We start from the raw sequence: 17,211 nt of genomic DNA, 5'->3' as shown, positions 1-17,211 counted from the left end.
TACAGTATATAATGGGCAGGTGTGGGTGGAGTCCCAGGTACAGTATATAATGGGCAGGTGTGGGTGGAGTCCCAGGTACAGTATATAATGGACAGGTGTGGGTGGAGTCCCAGGTACAGTATATAATGGGCAGGTGTGGGTGGAGTCCCAGGTACAGTATATAATGGACAGGTGTGGGTGGAGTCCCAGGTACAGTATATAATGGACAGGTGTGGGTGGAGTCCCAGGTACAGTATATAATGGACAGGTGTGGGTGGAGTCCCAGGTACAGTATATGATGGACAGGTGTGGGTGGAATCACAGGTACAATATATGATGGACAGGTGTGGGTGGAGTCACATGTACAATATATGATGGACAGGTGTGGGTGGGGTCACATGTACAATATATGATGGACAGGTATGGGTGGAGTCACAGGTATGGTATAGGATGACAGGTGTGGGTGGGGTCACAGGTACAGTATAAAATGGACAGGTGTGGGTGGGGTCACAGGTACAATATATGCCACATGTGGGACGCCTTATAAGGATGATAAATGGCAGGATGTGGGTGGAGTTACAGGTGTGGTATATGACAGACAGGAGCAGTGGGTGGAGTTACAGGTATGGTATATGACGGACAGGAGCAGTGGGTGGAGTTACAGGTATGGTATATGACGGACAGGAGCAGTGGGTGGAGTTACAGGTATGGAATATGACGGACAGGAGCAGTGGGTGGAGTTACAGGTATGGTATATAGGACAGACAGAAGCAGTGGGAGGAGTTACAGGTATGGTATATGACGGACAGGAGCAGTGGGAGGAGTTACAGGTATGGTATATGACGGACAGGAGCAGTGGGTGGAGTTACAGGTATGGTATATAGGACAGACAGAAGCAGTGGGAGGAGTTACAGGTATGGTATATGACGGACAGGAGCAGTGGGAGGAGTTACAGGTATGGTATATGACGGGCAGGAGCAGTGGGAGGAGTTACAGGTATGGTATATGACGGACAGGAGCAGTGGGTGGAGTTACAGGTATGGTATAGGACAGACGTGTGGGTGGAGTTACGGTGGTCATGCCGCCATCTCGCTCTGTGGTAAGAACAGACAGTTGAGATTTGGTTGCGCCCTGGTCTCCATAATGGTCAGCACCCGACTTCCAGTTCGTCGGCAGGGGACAGGAATCGCTCCATTGGAAATATAGCAAAACATCCCAGCGGACGCTCTTTGTCTTCAAAACATCTCTATCTTAATTTCATCAGTACAGATACATATTGAGGACGCGTCCAAGAGCCGGTCAGGTGTGGGTGGAGTCCCAGGTACAGTATATAATGGACAGGTGTGGGTGGAGTCCCAGGTACAGTATATAATGGACAGGTGTGGGTGGAGTCCCAGGTACAGTATATGATGGACAGGTGTGAGTGGAGTCACAGGTACAGTATATGATGGACAGGTGTGGGTGGAATCACAGGTACAGTATATGATGGACAGGTGTGGGTGGAGTCACAGGTACAGTATATGATGGACAGGTGTGGGTGGAGTCACAGGTACAGTATATGATGGACAGGTGTGGGTGGAATCACAGGTACAATATATGATGGACAGGTGTGGGTGGAGTCACATGTACAATATATGATGGACAGGTGTGGGTGGGGTCACATGTACAATATATAATGGACAGGTATGGGTGGAGTCACAGGTACGGTATAGGATGACAGGTGTGGGTGGGGTCACAGGTACAGTATAAAATGGACAGGTGTGGGTGGGGTCACAGGTACAATATATGCCACATGTGGGACGCCTTATAAGGATGATAAATGGCAGAGATGTGGGTGGAGTTACAGGTGTGGTATATGACAGACAGGAGCAGTGGGTGGAGTTACAGGTGTGGTATATGACAGACAGGAGCAGTGGGTGGAGTTACAGGTGTGGTATATGACAGACAGGAGCAGTGGGTGGAGTTACAGGTGTGGTATATGACAGACAGGAGCAGTGGGTGGAGTTACAGGTATGGTATATGACGGACAGGAGCAGTGGGTGGAGTTACAGGTATGGTATATGACGGACAGGAGCAGTGGGTGGAGTTACAGGTATGGTATATGACGGACAGGAGCAGTGGGTGGAGTTACAGGTATGGTATATAGGACAGACAGAAGCAGTGGGAGGAGTTACAGGTATGGTATATGACGGACAGGAGCAGTGGGAGGAGTTACAGGTATGGTATATGACGGACAGGAGCAGTGGGTGGAGTTACAGGTATGGTATATAGGACAGACAGAAGCAGTGGGAGGAGTTACAGGTATGGTATATGACGGACAGGAGCAGTGGGAGGAGTTACAGGTATGGTATATGACGGGCAGGAGCAGTGGGAGGAGTTACAGGTATGGTATATGACGGACAGGAGCAGTGGGTGGAGTTACAGGTATGGTATATGACGGGCAGGAGCAGTGGGAGGAGTTACAGGTGTGGTATATGACAGACAGGAGCAGTGGGTGGAGTTACAGGTATGGTATATGACAGACAGGAGCAGTGGGTGGAGTTACAGGTGTATTATATGACAGACAGGAGCAGTGGGAGGAGTTACAGGTATGGTATATGACAGACAGGAGCAGTGGGAGGAGTTACAGGTATGGTATATGACGGGCAGGAGCAGTGGGAGGAGTTACAGGTATGGTATATGACGGGCAGGAGCAGTGGGTGGAGTTACAGGTATGGTATATGACGGGCAGGAGCAGTGGGAGGAGTTACAGGTATGGTATATGACAGACAGGAGCAGTGGGTGGAGTTACAGGTGTATTATATGACAGACAGGAGCAGTGGGAGGAGTTACAGGTATGGTATATGACAGACAGGAGCAGTGGGAGGAGTTACAGGTATGGTATATGATGGGCAGGAGCAGTGGGAGGAGTTACAGGTGTATCATATGACAGACAGGAGCAGTGGGAGGAGTTACAGGTATGGTATATGACGGACAGGAGCAGTGGGAGGAGTTACAGGTGTGGTATATGACGGGCAGGAGCAGTGGGAGGAGTTACAGGTATGGTATAGGACAGACGTGTGGGTGGAGTTACGGTGGTCATGCCGCCATCTCGCTCTGTGGTAAGAACAGACAGTTGAGATTTGGTTGCGCCCTGGTCTCCATAATGGTCAGCACCCGACTTCCAGTTCGTCGGCAGGGGACAGGAATCGCTCCATTGGAAATATAGAAAAACATCCCAGCGGACGCTCTTCGTCTTCAAAACATCTCTATCTTTATTTCATCAGTACAGATACATATTGAGGACGCGTCCAAGAGCCGGTCCGCGTCCTCAATATGTGTATGTTTGAAGACGAAGAGCGTCCACTGGGATGTCGGACCCACGAGGTGCAGCAGTCTCCTGTGTGGCTTCTCCTGACTGACTGCCCGGGTGAACAGAGCGTCTGATAAATCCTTTACTGATTAGGACTTACACACAAGTCACATCCAGAGCTGCATCACAACTTTCATTTATGCCCTCAGGCTTCCAAACGTCACATCGCGAGCCCTGCTGCGCCGGAGTCTGCAAAGCGCATGCTCCACTGCAGTGCATTGTGGGAGATGTTTCCCTCCACAGACCCTGCAGTCCGATGTACTAGAGCTCCATCACCCACAATGCAGTGCATCAGTGGAGCGGGATGGGGCTGATAGTGTGGATGCAGCTTTGGATGTGACTGGAGTAGAAGACCTGATGTAAATCAAGCAAAGGATTTACACAATCATAAGATCTGATCTGCGTCCAGGACCCTTCACAGGTGATGGTGGGCGCGCGTCCCCCCAGAAGAACGTCCCTTCCAACCGGGGAGCGGCTGTTTTGTGTTTACTTCAAGGAAATGGCAAGACAAAGGACCCCCTCCCCCGGGGCAGAGCAGACGCGGCTTTTATTTCCTCCATTTGTATCGGTGGCGCTGCGCCCGCGGCTCTATTGAACGGATAAATTCTCTGTATTGTTTTACACAAATCAATAGCTGCGCAGTTATCAGCCCTTCACGCATCCCCACAAATTGGTTTCAGCCGAGAGGGTAATAAATGTGGCGTTATCACATCTATTCATTGTGGGGTGAAGCCGAGACAGAAAGCTGGGTGAAAACCAAGATGGCCGCCCAGCTTTCCCAGACTCCTGAATGGCCTAGTGCGCTATAGTCCAGATCCTAGAAGGTGCAGAACTAATGTCTGGGAAGGTATCGGACACCAAAGGCAGCTGCTGCAGGGATGATCACCCAGCTTTCCCAGGCTCCTGAACGGCCAAGCCCTGCAGTGATGCATCTATGCTCTCAATGCACTGCATATAGAGGCAACACTGCTGTTCAGGAGTTTGGGAAAGCTGAATGATGGACAATAGGACTGCTACGAGACCTCCTGAAGAGGTAGTCACCCAGCTTTCCCAGGCTCCTCTACACCTGCTCTTCCGTAGCACTGCATATAAACGCAAAACAGCTTCTCAGGAGTCAGGGAAATATGGCTGCCATCAGACCTCCTGTAGAGACAGTCACCCAGCTTTCCCAGGCCCCTGAATGGCCTAGCCAGGCTGTCATTCATGTCTGCTCCCAATACACTGCTGTTCAGGAGTCTGGGAAAGCTGGCTGATGGACAATATGGCTGTAGAGGTAGTCACCCAGCTTTCCTAAACTTTTGAATGGTCTAGGTGTGCTGTGATATCTGCTCTTCAGGGGTCTGGGAAAGCTGGCTGACAGACAATGCGGCTGCCATCAGACCTCCTGTAGAGACAGTCACCCAGCTTTCCCAGGCACCTGAATGGCCTAGCTATGCTGTCATACCTCTCTCGGAGACCACAGCTATTCAGGGGTCTGGGAAAGCTGGCTGACAGACAATATGGCTGTAGAGGTAGTCACCCAGCTTTCCCAGAGCCCTGAATGATGATGACCCCTGTGGTATGCACAGTAGGACAGAGGTCACAGCCTGACACCGGGGCTGGTATAATGGGTGCAGGTGTCGGATTCGGGCTCATCATGTGACCATCTGCTCAGCTTGTGGTCTGCAGGGTGACAGCCAGATGTCTCTATGTACATAACATCAGGAAGGTAATCTATCCCCCCCCCCTCCGCCTTACATGGCGCATTCCAAGTGCTTATACATCCTGTTCAGCTGCTCAATCATCTGTGTCTGGGAAAGCTGGGTGACAGCCACCATGGCTGTCACTAAGACCCCAGCAGGGATGGTCACACAGCTTACCCAGACCCCTGAACAGCATACGGTCATGTATTCCCCGACACTCCTGTACAGGGGCCTGGGAAAGCTGGGTGACATCCCCTGTGGGCGCGCATAGGCCCTGCTGGTAGTATAGTCCAGCTTTCCAGACCCCTGAATGGCATCCCCATCACACAGACCGTCAGTCAGGATTCTAGGAAAGCTGGGTGGCCGACCTTACAGGCAGCCATATTGGATGACACCAGCTGGGAAGGGCGACACAACTTGTACCGCAGCCTCATGGTCAGAAGTGTTTTGCGCCATTATCCGCCATGTTGAATCACCGGCTCAGTGAGTTTTAGTTCCCTCAGGGGGGGTCGGATCTGGATGGAAAGAGTTAATGCTATCCCCCCCGAATCAGCACTAATGAGAATCCTTCCCATCCACTTAGCTGCGTCCAGAGCAGAACCGACCCGGACAGCTCCGCTCCGCCTGGTGAGCCGGCGTGCCCCGCGGTGGGGGGAGGGGAGGGAACGTTTCCTATAATTCAATCAGGGGGAGCATAAAGAGAGCGGCAGTAATGGGCACAGACACCACCTGTGACAGCCGCAGACACCGGCCATTCATCACCCGCCGACAATTAGCTGCTGCAGCCCCGGGGCAGAGCGCTGCCGAGCCGCATGACGCTCGCTGCTGCAGCACAGACACTGCCGGGGCGCCCTCCGCTCTCACATGTGGATATGAAACTGCCTTGTTCCTAAAGAGCTTCCTACCTGTCAGTCTTTACTGAAACGCTGACATTCTATTCCTGACACATGGAGCAGTGCCATAATCCTCCATGACCGACATGGCACTTAATGCCATGCGGTTACATAGAATGTAACCTTTCTCTGCTTGTCATGAACCAGGAGGCTCGGGCTGAACAGCACCAGTCAGGAGAGCCGAGGCGGCAGTTGTACCAGGCGCGGTCTTGGAGAGCGGCAGACGACACGTACAGGCTTGTATGGATTCAGACACCTTCATGTGGCCTCGGTGAGCAATAACGCGCCCGCAGGATGGGGCCCCGGAGAGACACTGGGCAAGGAGCTGCCCTATATATAGAAGGCGAGCGGGGGAGGAGCAGCGGCGAATGACCCCCAAGGGGACGACACACTTTATGAAAGTAGTAAAAATCTCAGCTCAGGAGTAACGATGCAAAGGCCAAAAATAACGGCATTATTATAAGTTTGTGCCCCCCCACGCTGGAGGCACGGGTTGTCACTGGCTGTGGCCCCTCTATGATCAGAGGTGTGGCCCCTGGTGCGTGTTCTGGACAAGGGTTCTCAAGTGCCCAAAGCGGACTCTGATTCAACTCCTAACCATTTCCCAGATCTCTGCTTGCTGTCAGTGAATGGGGACAGAGGCTGAAAACCACCCGGATTCCGTCCCGCTTACTCAGCTGAGGTTTCTCTCTCTCCTCCGCTGACACACTGTAACAATCCCTCAGCTGAGTGAGCAGGACGAGGACACCATATGATATTTATAGACTTTTGTCATCGATGCCTCTGGCTATGGAAAAGTCTGAATGACAACCCTCGTAGGGGAGATGTAGGCGGCCATACTGGCCTCCACCCAGCTTTCCCTGAAACACACGACTGTAGGAATCAGGACGCCCCGTCTCACGTGCTCCCTGGGTCACTCAGGGCTACAGAAAAGCTGGGTAAAGCAGCTGTGGGAGCTGAAAATGTCGGCCATGTTGGTGGTCACCCAGCTTTTCCAGACATCTTGCCGGGCCTGTGATGACTGGATTTGGGGTGATTGCCCTCACCTGCGCCCACTGTGGCGATGGCGCTCTCCTGACCCACGATGTGCTCCTTCAGACGCTGCTCCAGGGGAAACCTCCTCCGCTCCTCCAGTTCTCGCCTCCTCTGCTCCACCTGAAACTGTAAGAGAACCCAAAATATAATACAAAGCAGCGACTCCCCCGCTCCGGGGCTGGAGGACCCCCATCAGTGCAGCTCTTAAAGTGACAGCCCCCCTTATAAATCCAGCCATAGTGGCATGCTTCAGCAACCTTCTAATAGACTTTATGTTTACGTTTCTGTTTTCAAGACCTCTGCTTGCTGTCTTCTAAACATCCAGAGGCTGCATAGCGTGTCCTGACCTTGGGGTAATGTTTTGGTTTCTTGCTGGGTATCAGATTCTGGGAAAGCTGGGTCCCAGCTCAGTGCGGCTGTCGACACCCAGACTCCTGCGCAGGATCATCTGCCGTTCAGGAGTCTGGGAGTCAACCAATATGGCTGCCATTACTGTTCCTAAGGGCTCATGCACACGAACGTGTTTTATTTCCGGAAGTTACTCCGTGTGCATTCCGTTTCTATATGTCCTATTATTGTCCGCATCACGGACAAGGATAGGACTGTTCTATTAGGGGCCAGCTGTTCCGTTCCACAAAATACGGAATGCACACGGACGTCATCCGTATTTTTTGCGGAACGCAAAATACCGTACATATGGTCGTGTTCATGAGCCCTAAAGGGGATAACAAACTGCTTTTTGGAGCCGCTTGGCGGCTGGGGGTATGATGATATCCTATGTGACCCCCTGCAGGAGCCGGCAACACCCAGCTTCCCCAGATTCAGAAATATCAGAGGGGCGTTTACCTTGGCACACTGTGGGTGAGGGTCAGTACCGGGGCCCTGTTGTCCCCGTTGTACCTTCAGACGCCCTGACTCGGGTCCCGGTTCTGCGGTTTCGGGTCGGCTCCGGTTGTTTATCAGCAGAGAGAACACACAACAGATGTAAGCGTCTGCGGCTGTCGGCGGCACAGAAAACGGATGTCCCGGCCTGGCATTAAATACTCCTGTCTATTCATTCTCGTCTGTGATTAAAATGAGCCATAAATTCCGGGGGAGTCCCAGAAGAGAGGGGGATACAGAATCGCTACCTGCCAGCAGCCTGTCCCCATCAGCCAGCCGTTCATCACCCGCCCCTGTCACCCAGCTTTACGGCTTTATAAGCAGATTCATCTCCCGCGCAGAGAGAAATACGGCGGCGAACGGCTGCAAACAGGTCGTCTTCCTGCGTCTGATCGCTTATTTATGAGGGCGATGCATAATCCACCGCCCTGCACCGGCTGACAGACGCTGAGCGACGACACTCATCACACGGGGGGTCACACAGCGGAGACCATGGAATTGCATCGGAAGCAATTGCCTTCATACTATGGAATCGCACCATAAGCAATCATCACTATATCACGGTACAGGGGGGATATTTAGGAATTGCACTGTAAGCAGTTCCCTCTATATTATTAAAGTGCACCATCAGCAATTATCGGTTTATTACAGTACAGGGGGATCTTTAGGTGATTGCACTGTAAGCGATTCCTTTTATATTATGGAAGTGCCTCAGCATCAATCATGGGATATCTGAGAATTCACTGTAAGAAAGGTCTAACATATTATGGAAGTGCACCGTAAGCAATTATCAGTACACTATGGGTATTTAGAATTTATATTTTAGGCAATTACCCTCATATTATGGACGTGCACCATAAGCAATGATTAGTATACTGTGGTACAAAGGGTATTTAGGAATTACATTGTAAGCAATTACCTTTATATTATGGACGTGCACCATAAGCAATGATTAGTATACTGTGGTACAAAGGGTATTAAGGATTTATATTGTAAGCAATTACCTTTATATTATGGACGTGCACCATAAGCAATGATTAGTATACTGTGGTACAAAGGGTATTTAGGAATTACATTGTAAGCAATTACTTTCATATTATGGAAGTGCACCATAAGCGATTATTAGTATACTATGGTACAAAGGGTATTTAGCAATTATATTGTAAGCAATTACTTTCATATTATGGAAGTGCACTGCAAGCAATTAGCAGATTACTACAGCACAGGAGGCATTTCTGAATGACAGATTTTCTCTAGATTTTGGAAGTGCACCACAAGCAATTATCAATATACTATGGTTATTTAGGAATTACATTGTAAGCAATTTGCTCCACGTTATGTAAGTGCATCATAAGCAATTATATTTTTTTTACAGTACAGGGGCTATTTAGGAATTACAGTGTTAGCAATTGCCTTCAGGGACTGTTAGGAAAGTATATCAGGATGCTGGTGATTATTTGGTAAGTGTATTATGAGCAATTTTCTTTTGATTAGGGAACTTTATTCGAAGAAACTACCTTTATTTACAAAAGTGCACAGTAAGCAATTCCTTATGTTTGGGGGGTGTATTGGGGGCTTTTATTCTAAGCAAACCCATATGTATTAAGGGGAACTTCTGGGAATTGTATTCTAAGCAATGTCCCAATATTCAGACTGCATAGTACAAATCGTGGGTAACTTCAGCTGCCTATTGGTCAGTTTAATGGAGTTGTAATGTGGGCGATTCTCTAATACATATCCCCTGCAGCTGCCGCCATCAGGGCGTCTATAATTTGTCAATGGAGAAAGGACGCGAGGGGCGCCATCAGACCTCAGTACAGAATCGGGGACAGGTTTCATAGGCTCCTCCCTTCTGTCAGCCCTCTCAGCCATTCATCAGACCTGAGAGGGGTCACATGACAGCACAGCCGTCCAATGAGCTTGCAGGAGTCCTAATAAGGAGTCTGGTGGGCGGAGCTCACTTCTTCACATCTCCGTTCAGTGGACACAATTATGGCCCCAAGGCATTGTGGGGACCCCAGATCTCACATGAGCCCCACCTGGTGAGCGGGTCCCTTTAAGGGACTCATCCAGAAGCAGACTGGTCCCTACCCCTGCTCCTCCGCATAATATTTTAGTTCCTAGCAGTATATTATCAACTGGGTGCACAAACATATGCAAAACGGAGGCAGTGAAGATGACTATGGGTGAAGCAAAACCCCAACCTTAGTCCTGCTCCTGGGGCTCCTAGGGCCCCTGATGCTTGTGGCCCATATTGAATAACATAGAACTGAGAGAGGTCGGAGGATCTTCCAGAGCTGCCCTTAAAAGGGACACAGCATTTGGTAAAAGTTCTGCAACTTTCTACCAGATTTTTTGTGTTTAACTCTTCCCGATTGTCAAGATCTCTGCTTTCTGTCAGTGAACAAAACCTGCTTAGGGATACGATTAGAAAGAGGCTTATACAGCAATTTCAGGCTTCTCGCGCTCACCTTGGTCTCCCAATCTCTCAGCGTCTTCTTCAGCTCTCCTTCCCGGGCGTAATCCAGGGGGGTGTGCCCCATCTCATTCTTCTGCATGGGGTTCGCACCTGGGGGACGAGACGTGAGAGTCACAGGATGCAGTGTAATTCTTAAAGGAACCTATCTACTCAAATGCGGCTTCATTATTCATGAATAGAATGCCAGAACTACAGTGTAGACTGACATCTCCTGGGGTCCCTGTGATGGTGAATGTGAAGAAAGTTTCCCGTGCTGCCACACACAAGACGGGGGCTTACAGGGAAAACAAACATATTTCATTTAAAGGGGGGCTGCAGATAAAGCGCATGCTGGGAGTTGTAGTTTCACACCAGCCAAAGAGCAGCAGGTTAGAGACGACCGTAGAGAAAGATCTGGAACGCTCTAACAGGCTTTGCGTTTCAATTCCTTGATTTTTTTTTTTCAAGAGCTCTGCTTGCTGCCAGTGAACAATCAGAGGCTGAAAACCACTTCTGACCTTGTCCTGTTCATCATGTGAAGGTTTGGTACAATGTATCAGCGCAGGTAAGAGCCATCAGCCTAGAAACAGAGAAGCCTTTGTGATGCTGGGGTATTTCAGCTTAGACCGGACACAACTGTAACGAATCTTCAGCTGTGAGAAGCCCAAATTATGAAAGTGGCGCACAGTAACAAATTTGGCGCAAGTGCAATGAGGATGCGCCCATTTCAGTAAAAGTGCGCCGGGGGGGGGGGGGGGGGTGGAGTTTTTTTAAAAATGTGACACAAAAAGTGGCGTTCTCTGAAAATCTGTCCAAACCTGTAGGTGGCGCTGGAGAGCGGAGTGCGCCAAAAGTCGCAAAACTGAGCCCAAAAAGCTGCAAAAATTCCTACTTATTTGAAGCCAGAATTCTGGCACGCAGAGCTGTCTACCTAATCATGCTCACAGCTGAAGATTTGCTACAATTGTATTCGTAGCACAAACCTCTGTCCTGTTCTGGACAGCTGCACTGATACATTGTAACGAACACTGCGCTGTGAAAAAGGCTGGCCTCTGGATAGAAATTATCTACTGCTGCTCGTAAAGGACAGACAATGAAACGATGAGATCTGGGGGGGTTTGGGTAATTTTTCTTCTGCGCCGATATTGATTGCTCGGGGCTGAATCCCCTCCAGCAGTCTGAGGGTTAAAGACCCCCCCCCCCCTCTTCCCCGATGTGGCACATAAAGTGGCCGGGATATAAAGGCCATTGATCAGAGGACGGAGCGGCCGCTCTCTGCCGGGGCCCCGGCTGACAAGACGGATAGTCAGAGGAGCGCGCGCCCGCGCGCTGGCGTTAACGTGTCCCCGGCCGCTGGCTGATGACAGCCCAGAGGCCGCACATCTATTCTGCGCTCTGCTCTTCCTCAGGATCGATCGATGCCGCGCTCCAATATTAGCTTAATCCCCCTGTTAATGCTTCTGACGACTTGACTAATTGCAGCAATAATTGATAGGACCTGACCGGTGGAGGGCGGGGGGGCTCATCGATTCGCCGGGCGCACAACCAGCAGCGATCGGATATTACACCTTCATAAATTACAAGTGTCAACAGCCGAGGGGCGGACGTCCACAGGTACCAACCGCCCAAACCCAGCTTTTCCAGGATCCTGATTGGCCTCCTCATATCATACGCTGCTGTATTACCAAGGAGCGTGGGAAAGCTGGGTGAGCTGTAAGGATACGTTTAGACTCTTTCTCTTTATGATCTGACAGTGTCAGTCTTTACTGTCATTCTAGCATTGTATTCAGGAACCAGGAGGCTCAGGATGAACAGGGCTGTAGGTTCCTCTCAGGAGGAGGAGACTTTTTATTTTATTTTTTTTTATAACCTACGGTAATCACCCGTGACCAATGTCATGTAAGCAACTGGTGTCAGTGGAAGGCTGGGGCGTGGCTTACTTCAACCAATCAGGTCCCTGCTTTAATGTTTCCACTGCTGCTGATTGGCTGCATTTAGCCACGCCCCCTAGTCTATGAGACCTAATGAGCCGATCCAGTAAAATCCCTTTAACTCACTGGAAAAGGGACCAGATGAGAGTGGATTATACATATTCCGGATTATCGGATAGCTATAGAAAAGTAATTCATACGGCATCTGCACTTTATGGCCTGGAAATCCCGATAATCCGGCAGATGATGTGGAGGGGCCCCGGGGGTCTGATGGGGCTCCTATGCAGGCAGTGGCCACTTGGTGTGATTACAGTCTGGACTAACAGGAATCGGATTAATGTTTACTGCTGTGCTGACAACCACCACGGTCCACATTATTATTAACCATGGTTGTCAGACAGTTTTCCCAGGCTCCACCGCATCGTCAAATAAAAATCCTTTAATCTGGAACCTGATGGCCTGAGAATTCTTCTAGACTGGATGCCGGATTAGCAGGAGATTACTTGATAATCCAACACTTGAGTTGCGCTGCTGCAGCACCACAGCACCAGTAAGGGTTAAATGGATGCATGCAGCTGCTGATTATGTGTGAGTGTCCCATAATCCGGCATCCGAGCAGCCTGCATAATGCCGGATTATTGGAATTTTCCAGAATTTATAGTTTTCTATAGAAACCGGATGACGACGACGGCTGCAGTGACAGGGAGGACTTCAATCTGCAAACTGGGGGGGCGGCCAGGAAGACAATGGAGTCCTGTGCTGGGGCCGCGGAGGGTTAATTGGCGGAGGATCAGGCAGTCCATTGTGCTCATGCCGAAGGGTCTACAACCTTAAGACCCCTTAATAGTCCGGGTAATTAGTCACCACCCACAGTGCGCGCCTATGTGCTATCTGATGGGGGGCGGTGGCACCTGGTCCGCACCCCGGGCTGTGCTCGCCCCCCTCGTGAGGCATTAGCCGCAGCATCTTATAATATTTGATAAATGAGGCGCTGCCTCGGTGCCTCCGCTGAAGAAGGTCACTCATTGGGGAAATATGTTTCTGTCGCTGCTATTGAAAAAAGTTTATGGCGGTGACAGCGGCGCATTACTCACGTTTTATTAACTCCGTCCGCCTCACAATTTGTCTTTCGGATTCTTGGCTTCCGGGGTCCCTGTCAATAGCCCCTGTTAGGGTCCTGCATCAGCGCAGCTGCTCGCCCTCCGCCCGGGAGTCCATGTCCTGCAGGGGGCGCACAGCGATTCAAGAGCGTGTCCCCCTAAAACCTACACATCCCCACTAAACACAAGGCCCAGAGTGGTCTTGTATTCAGTTCTTTTATCTGTGCCTGGGAAAGCTGGGTGACAATTAATAGGGTCCTGTCAATGTCTTGCAGGGAGCGTGCCACAATTATGGAGCACTTCCCCCTAAAATGTAAAAATCCAACCCCCCCCCCCCTCAATCAACTGTGTTATCTCTTCCTGGGAAAGCTGGGTGACAACCGATATGGCCAATACTACAGCTGGTTGTCAGGGGGATTTTTCAGACTCCTGAATAGCAAAGGGCTATATCCGAGAGAAAGGAGGCTGACTTACCAGTCAGGACCTCAGGAAAGCTGGGTGACAACCCCAGTGGGATCTGTAATGGCGGCCGTATTCAGTCACTTTCCACTGTTTTCCCTAATTCCTAATACGACCCCATCCAACCTCTGCATAACGAGGCAGACTATCTGTTCAGGAGCCTGGGAAAGCTGACAACCCCTGTCAGAGCTGTAGTGGCGGCCATAGTGGTTGTCACTCGGCTTTCCCAGAAACGGACAGAACTGGAACATCCTGACAGAAGACGACGACTCAGGGGCGTCCGTTTACTGGGATCTTGGGGGGTTCCCATAGTATAACAGCCACCGACCTCCCCATCAGCAGCGCTCTGCTCTTCCTGTAGGGGGCGTCAGTCAGCACAACGCCGCAAGAGGCGATACGAATAATAGTGACTGCGCTGTCACACTGTGACGGATGAGAAGCTGATAAACTTAACAGCAGGAGGCACCCTAATGGGCCCAATATATATTTACATTACTGGTCTCCAACTACAACTCCCAGCATGACTCCTTGTAATAAGTGGTCATGGGCAGCGGTGGCACCCTCCCCCGATGTGTGTTCAGATCGGGACGGTTATAAACCCTGTATTGATTCTTTCAGTGGAGCCGTAAATAATGTGCGCCATGATTAAAACCATATAAAGCGCAGTGGCCGCGATGTGACACCGCACTGACCCCTTGTCCCAGCTGTCAGCTTAATGAAAGCTGCACTTTAGTCGCAATGGCCCTTCTCACAGTCAAAGTGGTCTTGTTCCCTATCGCAACCAATCAGAGCACAGCTTAGATTTCTTAAACTGCTCTGGTAAAATAAAAGCTGTGCTCCGATTGGTTGCTATGGCCCTTTTTACAGTCAAAGTGGTCTCTTTGCCTATAGCAACCAATTGAAGCACAGCTTAGATTTCCTAAACTTGTCTAGTAAAACGAAAGCTGCGTTCTGATTGGTTGCTATGGGAAACAAATTCAACACCTCTGCTTGCTGTTCATCCTGACCTAATACTTCTCAGTTTGCGATGCCTTACTTTTTCATACAGGCACCCAGGGCAAGGCCCCCAGTGCCGTCCTGTGATATTGCCTGTGCAGATTTTAATAATAAAGCAGCTATAAGGCACCAATTGCTGTGTTCATCCTGAGCTTTCCCTTTCATGAACAGAATGCCAGAACTGCAGTAAAGAATGACACAAAGCAGAGCTGCGGGAAATATAACTCAAAATAGCAACACATTGCCATTCAGGGAGTAGGGAAAGCTGGGTGACATTAGAGAATGACACCTGGCATCTGTCACGATAAATGGCTGAACAGAACATGAGAAGACTTCACACACTGTAATCCAGGTTAACCAGTCTGCGGCAGGCACCTCCTCCTGCGCCATCTGTAGGTCTAGACACCTTGGTGGGGGCTTTGTGTACAGTCGCAGGTGACAGGGAGCAGATAACATGGGGTAAACAGCTCCAGGGCGCACATCTGTCCCCTCACAGTCACTTTCCCCTTCCATCTCTGGGGCACATTAACTCTTTGCATGGATCACCGCACACACAGACTGGGGGCCACGCGGCATCTTGCAGCAGGCTGGCACTGACAGGGTTAATGTGCTGCTGTGGCGGTCATGCTCTGGTCACACAAAGTCCATCAAAGGTCAAGTGAGTCATTAAGAAGAACCCCCCCCTCAGGCTCCTGAATCCAGCCGCCTGTTTAAGTGGCCAGCTAATGGCTTAGACCCGGAGGACGGCTGCCCCAGGGCTCAAATGGGCAGGTGGAGAGGAAGCGCAGGACAATGGGGCGAGAGCTCACCCAAGCGACACCTTCCCGCCTGCCGCCATCGGAAGCAAACACTTTGATTACAAAGTGGTGAGGAAACAGGAGAGGGTGACCTCTGGGATCAGGTCCAGCAAGAAAATGGCGTACAGGTATGGTGCTGCCCATGGCGGTGCCTGCAGAGCAGCCCCCACGGCAGCGCCCACAGAGCCAGGGGCAGCCCCCACAGAGCCAGGGGCAGCCCCCACAGAGCCAGGGGCAGCCCCCACAGAGCCAGGGGCAGCCCCCACAGAGCCAGGGGCAGCCCCCGCGGCAGTGCCCACAGAGCCAGGTGCAGCCCCCACAGAGCATGGGGCAGCCGCCGCGGCAGTGCCCACAGAGCCAGGGGCAGCCCGCGCGGCAGTGCCCACAGAGCATGGGGCAGCCCCCGCGGCAGTGCCCACAGAGCATGGGGCAGCCCCCGCGGCAGTGCCCACAGAGCATGGGGCAGCCCCCGCGGCAGTGCCCACAGAGCATGGGGCAGCCCCCGCGGCAGTGCCCACAGAGCATGGGGCAGCCCCCGCGGCAGTGCCCACAGAGCCAGGCGCAGCCCCCGCGGCAGTGCCCACAGAGCCAGGCGCAGCCCCCGCGGCAGTGCCCACAGAGCCAGGCGCAGCCCCCGCGGCAGTGCCCACAGAGCCAGGCGCAGCCCCCGCGGCAGTGCCCACAGAGCCAGGCGCAGCCCCCACGGCAGTGCCCACAGAGCCAGGCGCAGCCCCCACAGAGCCAGGGGCAGCCCCCGCGGCAGTGCCCACAGAGCCAGGCGCAGCCCCCACAGAGCCAGGCGCAGCCCCCACAGAGCCAGGCGCAGACCCCACAGAGCCAGGCGCAGCCCCCACGGCAGTGCCCACAGAGCCAGGCGCAGCCCTCACAGAGCCAGGGGCAGCCCCCGCGGCAGTGCCCACAGAGCCAGGCGCAGCCCCCTGTATGATGCTGCATTACATGTTCATGGTATAGAATGTTCTTTCCTGGTTCTCAGGAACATTACATATAGGACTCACCCCCCTCCAGTAAAGCTTGGACCGTCCCATAGTCATCCACCAGGACGGCGTAGTGCAGAGCCGTGCAGCCCCGGAAACTGGCGCGGTTATTCAGCCGGTTACTGAACTCATCCTCCCGGGTCACTAGAACTAAAAGAGCAGAAAGATGTCACCCATCATCATCACTGAGAACTTTCCCTATATGCAATATATGTATCAATTCCTCACAGATTTTAAGATCTCTGCTTGCTGTCAATCAAGCTGTTTACAGGTAATAATGAGTCCTGGTCATGCGATGGTCACACGTGTGCACCCCTCGTACACCTGAAACGAGCCACGCTCCTGTGTGACCAGCAAAGGCTCGTATCCCCCTAGGAGCAAACGATGAATGATTCCATTCACCAAACGGAAGCAGAGATCCTGAACAGCAGGAGGAAGGTTATTCTGTAACTTTTAGTTGTACAAAGAGTAACATTTATTTAACCCTTTCTAACCTTGAGTCTGCCATGGTTTTTTCAGGCCTCTCTCTGCCTAGATGGCGCTGCAGGACGGACACATGATGCATGGACAGACAATATTTTCATCATCGGAATCATCGCAGTGGACGCCGCGCGCTGACACGGACATGAACATTAACCGGTGATTAGAGTGG

At 51.5% G+C, this 17,211-nt stretch overlaps 1 protein-coding gene across 1 annotated transcript in view; it reads right to left on the bottom strand.

Moving 5' to 3' along the window:
- The window catches only part of CLPB (caseinolytic mitochondrial matrix peptidase chaperone subunit B), a 54,586-nt gene that overhangs the window by 19,185 nt on the left and 18,190 nt on the right, over nt 1-17,211 (bottom strand). The window contains exons 5-7 of the mRNA XM_040426573.1: nt 16,581-16,709; nt 10,295-10,392; nt 6,953-7,067 (exon numbers count right to left, since the gene is read on the bottom strand). Coding sequence (XP_040282507.1) covers nt 6,953-7,067; nt 10,295-10,392; nt 16,581-16,709 — 342 coding nt within the window. The remainder of the gene's footprint in view (nt 1-6,952; nt 7,068-10,294; nt 10,393-16,580; nt 16,710-17,211) is intronic.

This window comes from Bufo bufo, chromosome 3, assembly GCF_905171765.1.
Source record: "Bufo bufo chromosome 3, aBufBuf1.1, whole genome shotgun sequence".
Classification (NCBI taxonomy): domain Eukaryota; kingdom Metazoa; phylum Chordata; class Amphibia; order Anura; family Bufonidae; genus Bufo; species Bufo bufo.
This window is presented reverse-complemented; position numbering and strand designations above follow the sequence as displayed.